The following is an 11714-nucleotide window of genomic DNA, read 5'->3' on the forward strand; positions in this document are numbered from 1 at the left end:
CCATATTTTTCTTTAAAAGATAAACCACTACAACAGAATAAAAAGATGAAATCAATTTGGTACCTCTGAGATTTCTCGTTGTTGTCATGGCCGACTCATAGTCGTCTCTGTAGTGTTGCTTTACTGCTCCGAGCTCCTCAGAGAAATGATTCATCTGTTTTCAAGCCTCAATTCTGCAGTTTGTATGTAGCACACAAAGTTATCATTGATAGATGTTTTATGAGACGTCTCGATCACATGTTTGTCCACACACTGTGACTGAGCTGTTTCCTGACAGTGTACCTCAGTGTGATGGTGACCTGGTACTGCTGCAGTTTGCTGTTGGTCAACACAGCCTGCTTCTGACTCTGCAAAGACTCCAACTGGAAAGTTTAGACACATACAAACAAAATGTTGTTAACGTAATTGGATGAACCCACGGGGGAGACCCTTACCGAAATTGAGCAGTGGGCGCCTGTTGACCCCTGAATACGCCTCCTCTGCACTCTGTACATTGATATCCTTTGAGTACACACAACAGACTATACATAGCAGCTTTATTAGATTGTTCATGGAACTAAGACAAATTGCTGCAATAGAGGAGACAATGCTACACGTCCCTGAGGTTTTTCTTATTGAATTAATTAGAAATTCATTCAAGAATAGAAGCCATGTAAACACAACATCAAATCAAAATCAATCAGGTCTTGAAATTAGATTTTGTTGAGGGCCTCACAGAACAACAGCATTACATCACAATGCAGAGCCTGCCCTGAAGGCGCAATTCAACCCTTCGACGAATACACAATTTCAGTAGCTTTGCTATAACAACACATCAGATAATCTGTTTTCTTATAAGGAACCGTTAATCCAGTTATATGGTTTTCAATGTTTCATTGTCACATGCTAATACAAATTCAGATTCAGTTCAGATGGCTATTCATATCTTTTTATATTAAGTTTATGCACCTGACCGACATGCATCTTGAATACATCAGCTCAAGTAAACCTTTATTTTCATTCATCCACCCATTAAAAATACAGCTGAACGAAATGTCGTTACTCTCAGGCCAGACACTAAACATCAGTGCAGCATAAAAGGCAACATAAAAACAGACCCAAGTGATAAGGTATATAGCACAGTAAGCAGGTGCAGGAGGGGCTGCTGTGCGGTGTGTGCCACCATCTTACATTTCAAAGACATGAATTCTTATACCTGGCTTCACCTTCTTAATATTTAACTTCAATTACACAAACAAAGACACTATCTGTTTCAACCTCTCCAGTAAATTGCCATTTCTACTTATTGTGCTAAAAGTGACTTATCGATGAAAAATGAATATGGCTACATCAAGGGCTTTTTCATCCTGCATCTAATTATACAAAGCATTGTGCAATTCTTCAACTCACTGTTGAGGTTTTGCACATCATTTATATGTAAGCCCCAAAACCTACTGTGCCCTAAAGCTGCCAATCATTAAACAGCAGACACACCGAGCTAGCACCGAGCAGTGGAGCATTCAAGAGTTAAAAGGTCAGACACTTATTTCAGCAGTTGGTGCAGACCAAACCAGAGCTAAAAGGAGACGGAATCTAAGACGGACCCACCTCCCACTGGCAGTCACAGGTTCCCAGGCCACCAACATGAACACAAAGCAGAACTATGACCAACTGTTGAATGCAGAACTTTATCAGTTTATCCTACCTTGGCCTTGTTAAGTCTGGTCTCCAGGTGGCTTTCTCAGCATCTAACTTAGTGACAACAAGATATAACTGGTGCCCAAGGACAGACGGAACAGGGAGACACATATCATAATAGTACAATAAACCTTCTTTCTAAAGCAACTCTCTTAACAAATGTATAAAGTAAAAGTAAAAGGCAAGTTGATAAAAGGAAGAATAGTTTCACCCTCTTTGTACAATTCTAGCAGATGTTCTGTGCACTTGGTCACCTCCTTTTATTTTGGGGCCGTGCTCTGCTCCACCTGCAGCCTCACGGTGGTTCTCCTTAGAGCTCCTCTGAGTGATGACCATTTCATGTGAAGTGGAGGATCTCCGCAGGGGACAGGCGTGTTCTCCTTCTTTTTTTTTTTTTTACATAAAAAATGTTAAGTTTTGTTGTGTATTTGACTATTTCAGGGTTCAACATTTCTAATTGCATTGTCATTGTTCCTGCCAACAGATAACACTGGATATCTTCACAGCATTGCAGACCATTATTTAGGTTGGCTGTGTTTGCAGCAGTATGATGCCGAGAAAGAGGCAAAAACCAAATGAATACCATCATATCAGAGATGGATCTCAGACACTGAATTTGATTTTCAATAAAGGAAAACTATCATATATCAGTCTGAGACATAGTAAACCAATATATCTGTCTGATCCTACTCTTGTCAAATGTTAATATTCCTCCTCCTTCGATAACATGTGCTCGTTTTCCATGAGACATTGAACTTGGAGAATCAAGATAAAAGCGAGAAAAGATGGGAAACAGATGCTTCAGATTATGGTCCAATACATGGTTCAGTCTGCTGCTGTTGCATGTCAGTTAATGTAAAAAGTAATATTTCTGTGAATCTTCATTGTCCATGCAGTATTTCTCTTGTATCTGGTTATTATTTGGGATGTGTATTATTTTCTATATGATCATAAAAACTTTGACAAAGAGCTTAAGTTTGTAGTGTCAAGAAAAACAGATTTTTTTTCTCTACTTGTAGCTGAGGCTGCTGAAGAGCTTAAAATTTTCAAAGTTAATGGGAGAGTTCACCAAACGACTACTACACACCACTATGCTGATGGAGGGGTGGGTGAAGTGTTTGAGTCCACAAAACACGGAGTCTCTGAAGTAAACTTTGTTGCAGCAGAATCCAATAGCTGTTTATCTAACTGGTGACAGAAACTTCAGACATAATAGACAATAGGAAAAATATAACATACCTCCATACTACATGACTGTGTTGTCCTGCAGGAACTAACGCTATGCTTCATTTCAGTCAGGAACACTTTGTAATGATTTTATCCATTTATTGCACAAACAGGTATACAGTTATGCTTGGTGCTGATGGCTCTAGTCTTTGGATGTTCCCTGGATTAGCCAAGCAGCATACTAAGATAAAACAGGGAACACATGCAAAACCCCCTAAAACAATGGAAACCTACCGTCAAGCTAGAATAAGTGGCACACCACTAGCATGTGTCATAAGTAGTGTAGCAGCAGTGTGCTGCATATCTACAAATCTATTGGCCAAAGAATGCAAGAGTGCATCCTGTGAGAGGTCATACTACTGTTGCGTGAATATCTGTGAAGCAGCAAGCACGTTGCTGACCTCTAAAATTATAGACTAAAGAATAATGCATTCTGTAGGATTCATGTTACCATGAGTGAATTATCTATGTGTAGCAGCAGCAGGCATGATGCAGACATCTACCAATGAATTATTACCTCTCTCTCTCTCTCTCTCTCTCTCTCTCTCTCTCTCTCTCTCTCTCTCTCTCTCTCTCTCTCTCTCTCTCTGCTTTGGTAAGTGAAGTGCTGTAAGTTTGCCGGAGTGGGGGCAGAACACAAGCTGCGCTTCATCAGTTAGCCAAGCCCCTTCATATACTCTGCCCCGCCATCTCCACACTGCCAGTATGTAGATTCAGCTACCAGTTAGTAAACATGCTCCTCTAGCTTTGTGTTTTCCTAAGTCTTGTATCTTTTACCTTGACTCATCGTGTTCTCCTTTTCCCAATCCCTGTCACCCTGTATCACTCCGGCAACACCGCTCAGCTGCTCCCTCTGAACCCCAGCGGCCTTTTCCCTCCTAGTTTTGGATTGACACCCCCTTCCATCACCTTCATCTCTTGCTGCAGTATTTACAATAAAATACTGTGAACTGCTCAGCTGTCTCCTGTTCTATCTGCACTTGGGTCCACTACCGAACTAACACCCCACAGTAGAGTTAGAGGATCTCAGAGAAAGACACAGAGAAGCAACAATTACCAAGATCTCAAACTATTCCTTTACAGATGTATTGTTAAACCCGAAGCTGGCCTTTAGGGCCCACACTTATACCTGATGCACAAATTGTCTTTGCTTGTTTAAGACAGAGTGAGACCAACTGTGGCAAATGACACAGGTGCTGCAGGCTCATGGCCACCTCATCTCCACACACACACTAAGCTGTCGGGGGTTTGAACTGCTGACAGAGCTCCTCCGGTGTCTGCCTCCATCTCTCTCTCTTCAGTTGCTGCCAACTGGTTCTCACCTCAACACACAAGATCTGATGATCTGAAAGCAGCAGCAGCTCAGCCTGCAAGGTCAGAAACAAACACACAGTGAGCTGCTTCACGGTGTACAGTACCTGTCTCCTGTCGTGGCAATTTCTACAATCCCACTCTACCAACGAGGAAACGAGACACAAATGTCTCTTACAGTATTGTCACCTTTAATGCTCGAGCATAAGATATGAGATTCAATCATGATCAATCAATGGGGAATGTTACATTTCCCGTACACTCTTCTTCTTCCCCACCTCTCTCTCCATCTATTCAACCCACTGGAGGAGCCTGCTGTGACATTTCATGGATTCAGTGGATAATTTTCACTTGGAGATGAACTTAATAATCATTTGAGAACGGAAGAAGGAAATTAGCCACAGGCCTCTGTGATTTCCTAATTCAATTGTTTTCTTAATGTCCATAACTCTGTTGCTATTATGATCTGTGTTGTGTCAAGTTGTTGCCAGGTGTAAAAAAAGTTCATTGAAATTGGATTATTCTACCAAAATACTTCTTACTGTAAAAATACTCGTGGCTTTAAAGGTTTTTTCTACCGAAATGCCACTTCCTGTCTTTGCTGCTGAGAGTTGCATGTTGATAAAGTGTGTAATTCTGTACATCATGGTCATCAAGTAAACACACCAAGATGTCACACGGCACTATGGTTTCATTAAACAAGTGCACAAATTGGCAAAACGTTTTGCAGCATGCCAACAGAGAGAAAACTGTTTTTAAGGCCTTTACTATCAAAGACACATACTCATACTTCAATTAACCTTGACTTTGATATTTATTCAAGACAGAGGATGTGTCTTTTAACATTAAACCAATAAGAAGTGATTCAGATTCAGTACTCCCACTTATACTGTCGTCCATCATGCAGGTCTGTTGTCATCCAATTCCCAAGGTGGTGCTGACATGAAAAACACAAGCACTAGAACTGCAGTCCTGAAATTGCTGCCTCCGGCTCTGCAGGAATATGCTGCTCGTCTTTGCTCCCGTTTTCTTCTCTGTCACGTTCTCTGTCCACAATATCATCATGGCAATTTAATATATATATATATCATCATCACAACTAAATATGGATATCAAAGTGATTTCCCAATTGCACAATGCAAACAAAAATAATTTCCTCCACTTTACTCCACATATATAATTCAACTCATTCTATTATTCCAACACTTTATTCCCGATTGTCCTGAACTGATGTGAGCTCCCAAAAAAACATGTAGATAAAATAGAAAGACATAAATAATAGGGTGGGTTAAAAATAACAACAATTAAAAGAAGGTATTAAAAGATAAAATAAAATAAAGAATTTAATGAAATAAATAAAAAATTGAAAAATTAAATTATTTCAAATACATAACAATATGTAGGCCTACTGTACAGCCTGTCTTCTGATATCAATAAAGATGATTTATTTATTTAGAAACCACGGAGTGTAAAACAGTTTGATGTAAATGTTTTCAAGACATTTTAATACAATCAATATTAAATTGTTGAAATGAATCTCTGTAAAAAAATCCCTGTATATTAGTTTGAAGTATTTGCTATGGATGTCTCACTCGTCCTTTCTTTTTGGTCTAGCTCAAAGCTTCACAAATCCAATTTGCTTTTCTTTGCATTGGCTCTGCGTATATTTACAGAACGCTCTCTTTATTCATAACCCAAATACATAGCTCCAAGCCATCCATTTATTTTGCATCTTTGTAAACAAGTGTCCTTCGTGTAACTTCCCCAAATCTGATAATCTGAGCTGTTTGCAGTTCTGCCGAAGATTCACAGGTAAACTCACAGTAAACTGCACAATTGAAACCATAGTAAGGACGTTTAGCGACCCCCTGTGGTAGATGCGAGAAACAACAGCATTACAGAACAGAATATTTCACTTTCTGTTTTGGTTGAACACGCAAAACGAAACTCCAACTCCTGCTGTGGATCTTTAAGTGTTTGTGTCGGTGGATAACAGGAGGAAAACCCGAGCCCCCATGGACAACACGGGCGGAACACGCACCTGCGGCCTGTGGTGAGAGTTCACTTCAGAATTCACAACAAACTGCAGCTAAAAATCTCTGTGTTTGGGAACGTGTTAGCAGAGGGTGGGGTCAAAATTCGGTTTATGAGTGCTCACAAACTCCTGCTGGGAGTCACGTTTAAACGATGTTTGTAAGAAATGAAATCCCAATAGTGTGCATGTGAAGATCTGATTATAAAGAAATACAAAGTGTTGAAATGGAGTTTACCATAAGAAAGCTTCAAGGCTCATGCTCAGTGTCCTTTCACTTTCAGATTACCTCTTATCTAACTTGAATTTTTCAATTAGTTTAGTTTTGACCACAGTGGACATATATATCTTATTGGAGCCATACAATGTGACACATTATTTCAGTATTTCATACAGGTCCTGAAACACTGATGGAAACAAATAATGCTGAGAAGACAGGACTACTGTCCCTTGAATCATGTTGTGTTTTGTGACCCTCAGCAACTGTGACTTCTTAATCCCTTTTGTGAATGAATTCTGTAGACATAGGTTTAAGAGTACATTTATTATCCTCTTTCCACTGGGAGAAGAAAAAACGTATTCCTTACATTGTTTTAGGTAAACACTACATGCTATAGGTTTTTGTTTAAATACAATTTCCCCATTGGCATTCTCCTGCTTTCTTCAAGCCACAAAGAGGTTGCAGAGGCCAACTTCGCTCTGCACGAGACGCACTGCAGACGCTTCTTATGTCTCTGTCCTGACTGTGATGAGGCAGTTCCTCGAGACCAACTGAACCAACACAGAGAGAAAGAGCACACTCCGGTACACACACACACACACACTCACACACAGAAAGAGGCAAGAGTACACTACACTAGGTTTACAGCTCTGTTTGTTTGCAGACGAGATGTCCCAAGTGCAACCAAAAGATGGAGCGTTGTCGCCTGAAGGATCACGAGGTGAGTCGGTTGTTACTGCAGGCTGGACATAGGGAGTAGTATACTGTCGCACGTTATTATTTTTCCTGTCCCTTGTTTGTCATCAGCCTCCCCTCCAATAATGTAACAGAAATGTCTTTTAGCAGAAAGTCAACATTACAAAGATGTCTATGTTTACCAGGCAGAGAGAGTGTGAAGAAAGATGGATTGTGTTGCACTATGGGAAAAAGTAGGATGTAATGTGCTTTAGGACACACTAGGTATTAAATACAGGATGTATCTGGATGTTTTTAGATATTTTCAAGATGTTGTTAGTCGCCTGACTCTGCTCGTCCCTGTCTCCCAGTCTGATGAGTGTGTTGAGCGCCTGCAGGCCTGTCAGTTCTGTGATCTGGAGCTGCCGTGGAAGCAGCTGGGAGAACACTGTCTGGCGTGTGGGAGTCGCACGGAGCTCTGCAGGGACTGCAGCCGCTACGTCAGACTGAGGGACCAGCCGGAGCACGCCTTGACCTGCCCGGCTGCTGACAATCATGCAAGTCCTCCTCAAGCGGCCAGCGCACCAACAAACATGAGTAAGGGGATGAAGGGTTCGGCACAGATATGGTTTACACATTTCAAAAAGCCACCATCTCCAGTAATTAACTCATGCTCATTCTCATTTTCTCACCACGGCAAAAGTAACATTTACCTGCAGCGGATGCATGGGATTTTTTTCTGCTGAGGACATAGAGACACATGAGGTACAAGCTCTTTTCTTCTTAGCATTTCACTTGTAAATTATGGGCACAATTCTTCAAGCTTAACATAGAACTGTGGTATATGAAAAAACTTGAAAATTATGAAATCCTGTAAGAATGAGTGGGAATTATCCAATACATTTGAAGTAAATGGTGACCTATACTTCAAACGTAATAAAACGTATTCACTTCACGAATTTCCATTTTTCTGTGAAATATCCCTTTAAGTCCAGAAATCCACTGTGGAGCATTTTCTGGATGGGTTACCACCGGTAATGCCGTTAAAATAATACCTTTGTCTGTATTTACACAAACCAGCTTGCTTGTATCTCTGCGTCCGGGTGGGACTACTCTGGAAAGGAAAAGAAGAAGCATAAAAAGGAAGAGAGGGTTAAAAAGGAGGAAGAGGAGTTCCCTGGGCAGGTGACTATTCCTCAGCTAAGCAGCATCTATAAGGCAGCCTCCCTGTCAAACACAACCCACAATGGTACCCTGGGTGAAGGAGATGAAGACCAGATCAAGCTCTGTCCCCACTGTCATCTGGCCCTGCCTCTCTTCACACTGCGCAGGCATCAGGTGACATATCTGCATCACACACGATTTGCGTAAACATTTCTATGAAGTTCAATTATAAGAGGTGTTCCCTCCTCTCTGTGTTTTCAGGCAAAGTGCAAAATCTACAATCACCTGAAATAAAGAGAGAAGAAGAAATGGATGTGCTGCCTGCGACATCTTTGATCATTATGTCAGTGGCAAGAGATGAGTGTTGGAATTGTTGAAATGTAAATTGATTAATGGGCTACATTTTATGTATTTATGTTTGAATCGATCAATAAAGGATTACATTTAGTTTTTATTTTAGTTGACCTTTAGTTTTAGTTAGTGACTGCATATAGAGATGGTTCACAATGGAATGATCTGAACTTCACATCGTGGAGAGTATTTTCTGTTAGATGCAAATACAGCTGCTGATCTGTAAAGCTAACCACATCTGTCCAAACCACTGACTACAATGTTTTGAGCTTGAAACTTCATATTGAGACTCAAGTTGAGTCTTTGTGTTTGAAGTCCACCTCTTAGTAGTATTCATGTTTAGAATAAGAGGCATCTGATGAGCTGATCTAGCTGAAGTTATTGGCATAATGTTTAATGATTCAAGGTTATATTGTGAATCTCTGCCAAGAAGGTTATGTTTTTGTCTGCATTTGTTTGTTTATATGTTAGTTATATGTAGGATCATACAAAAACAACATGAAACTTGATGGAGAGACGGGTTATGGGATTTGGAAGAACTCATCAAAGTTTGGGGCTCTGGGATCCAGGAACCTTTGTTTTTACTTTTACATTTACTAATCTTTTAACATTTTCATTGATTTCACGGAAAATAATTTATGAATCATGATAAAAAGAATCAGACATATTTCATAGACGGATATTTATGAGTTATCCCTTTGAATAAACATTTTTGTAATTGGTTGTTTTTGTTATTATTATTCTCATTATGACAAAAATTTAAATCATTTAAAACAAATCATTTCATGCTCCACTGTGCATGCGTGTAACTTGTCATTTTGCCGCCTTTCACACAGGCCTCAGCTCTTTAAAAGAGACGGTCTCCAGCCTCCCTCTCGCCTCCCCCACCCCACTGTCTAAGTGTCTAAGTGCCCCTGAGCAAGGCACCTTACTACCCTAACACCTGCTCCCTGGGGCGCCTTGTATGGCTGCCCACTGCTCTGTGTGTCCTCCTGTGTTCACCAGATGGATCATAGCAGAAAACAAATTTCCCCCTTGCATGTTGTGTGTGTGTGTATGTGTATCTTAATCTTATCAATGAATATTGAGCTCATCTTGCACTTCTGCAAAGACACTATCGGTGTTGTGCATGAATGAACGCAAAAGAACACGTTCATTGAACACGTTCACTTTTATGAGAACGATGAGCTAAACGCAACTCAATGACATGATAATGAATTAAAAGGTGAACACGTTCATATTGTAGCGTTCTCGCATATAGACGACAGGAAACATCTCTCTTGGTGTGTGTGTATTGAAGTCCAGCGAACACGACACACTTCTTGTTCGTAACTCCGACACTCCTATCATCCACTTCAATAGATATATTTATATAAAGGCTAGATGTCCTTCCGGCCAACGGAGTCGAACGTCCTCAAATGGCGGCCATCTCGCCACAGGCGGCTCGCCCACACATAACATTGTGTTGGTAGTGGAACATGTACTTTTTAAATAAAATAAAATAATTCTTGTTGTATATTTGTAAAGGGAAATCTTGTACATAAGGTTATTCTATTTTTTAGAAAAAACTTAATTATTCATAAGTATGCAGTGTCATAACTACATCTCTGACGTTTATAACAAACCAAACCGTTTAATAATCGGATGAAATTTGACATGTTTATTTAAAAAGTACGCACAACTACAACACAATGTTATGGGTGAGCGAGCCGATTGTGGCAAGATGGCTACAATGTGCGGACGTTCGACGCGGTTGCCCGAGACATCTAGCCTTTATATATATAACTATGTCCACCACTGTATTCTTCACTCCCCTTCCTCATTCACCCTTGATTTGGCAACTTATCAGCCAATGAGAGCCTGCCATCCCACAAAACCCTACAGCCATTGGCCTTGAACTGTCACGTGCCCCACCCCTACCTGTTCAGTGACCCTCAGGACATTTCCATACTTTCTCCTCTAAATCGAATGCTAGTACCATGTCGTTGCTCAGTGCCCGTAAAATGTCCGCGATGTAGGCTTACCTAAACCAACTAACTCGACTTCGCACTACGTTATCCATCACTCATGGCACATATATGCAGACCAAACAAGCAACGTATTCCAAGTGTTTTCTTCTCTGGCCAGTGTCTCGGCTGCGAACCGTAGTTGGGAGCTCAGCTCACTGGCCCTGGTAATGTTGGCGCCCTAGGCGAGATTTCAAATTGGCATCCCCCAACATACACACGCAAACTGTCATGCATCACCAAGAACTTTTGGACTGTATACAGATGCACACGCAGGCAGATAAATTTGTAAGCTATAAAAAACAATAAAAATATATAATGAAAAATATTGAAGAGTCCGGTACTGACAGTCATGTCGACACAAATAAACATTAATGATGTCCACAATCGAGATGATTCTTACCTCTATATTGTTCTCTCTTCTCCTCCTCTACTTTGCTGTGCTTTCTGAATTGTGCACGTGAAAATGTAATCTTTTTTTGATTCATCTTCGACTCTAACCGGAGTCTATCACCGCAGCGTCAGGGACACACCTGAGGCGGAAGCGCAAATTCTGTGCGAGCTGACTCCAACAAGAAGGACCCGGGGCTCAAATCCCACTCTTTCCCATCTTCTAGCTGGCAATATACTAAACTCTTCAAACTGGCAAGATTTCTCCTATTAATTGCAAAATATCGTACACTATGTACATTTAAATTAATTGTGCGCTGTAGGCTTCTGCACAGGATGTGCGCAGTTCGATTCTGCGCAGAATGTGTGCAATGGGCTTCTGCGTAGAATGTGTGCGTATTTTTTTTCATTTAATTTATCTTAATTTTTTTTATATTTAATTTAATTTAATTAATTTAATTTTGTATATTTAATTTGTCATCATCATCATCATGTCTCTGCGCTGGTTCAGGGGTTAATGATGCTGGTCGTCACAGGTGGTGAATAAATGTGTTTTTTAAAGAGAAAGCAGAGACGCAGACTCAGCAACTACATCCGAGATCCGATGCACCTTATTATTATCTGAAGGATTTTTACACACTGTCTGATATAGATTCCGACA

General features: G+C 40.5%; 1 protein-coding gene across 1 annotated transcript; it reads left to right on the forward strand.

Moving 5' to 3' along the window:
- The first annotated feature begins 6115 nt into the window (after positions 1-6115).
- On the forward strand, positions 6116-9380 carry xaf1 (XIAP associated factor 1). Its single transcript, XM_062386766.1, has 7 exons — positions 6116-6268; positions 6916-7051; positions 7132-7188; positions 7514-7739; positions 7846-7907; positions 8223-8480; positions 8568-9380. The coding sequence occupies exons 1-7, from the start codon at positions 6231-6233 to the stop codon at positions 8598-8600; spliced, it is 810 nt and encodes a 269-aa protein (XP_062242750.1). The 5' UTR covers positions 6116-6230; the 3' UTR covers positions 8601-9380.
- Positions 9381-11714: the final 2334 nt, after the last annotated feature.

The sequence above is a fragment of the Platichthys flesus genome, chromosome 4 (genome assembly GCF_949316205.1).
Source record: "Platichthys flesus chromosome 4, fPlaFle2.1, whole genome shotgun sequence".
NCBI lineage: Eukaryota > Metazoa > Chordata > Actinopteri > Pleuronectiformes > Pleuronectidae > Platichthys > Platichthys flesus.

Bases quoted from the DNA above. Each gene is read 5' to 3' on its own strand.
- xaf1 (XM_062386766.1), top strand. From the start codon at position 6,231: ATGGACAACACGGGCGGAACACGCACCTGCGGCCTGTG. The intron at 7,189-7,513 runs GTGAGTCGGTTG...CCTGTCTCCCAG, and splicing joins GTCGCCTGAAGGATCACGAG to TCTGATGAGTGTGTTGAGCG. The intron at 8,481-8,567 runs GTGACATATCTG...CTGTGTTTTCAG, and splicing joins TCACACTGCGCAGGCATCAG to GCAAAGTGCAAAATCTACAA.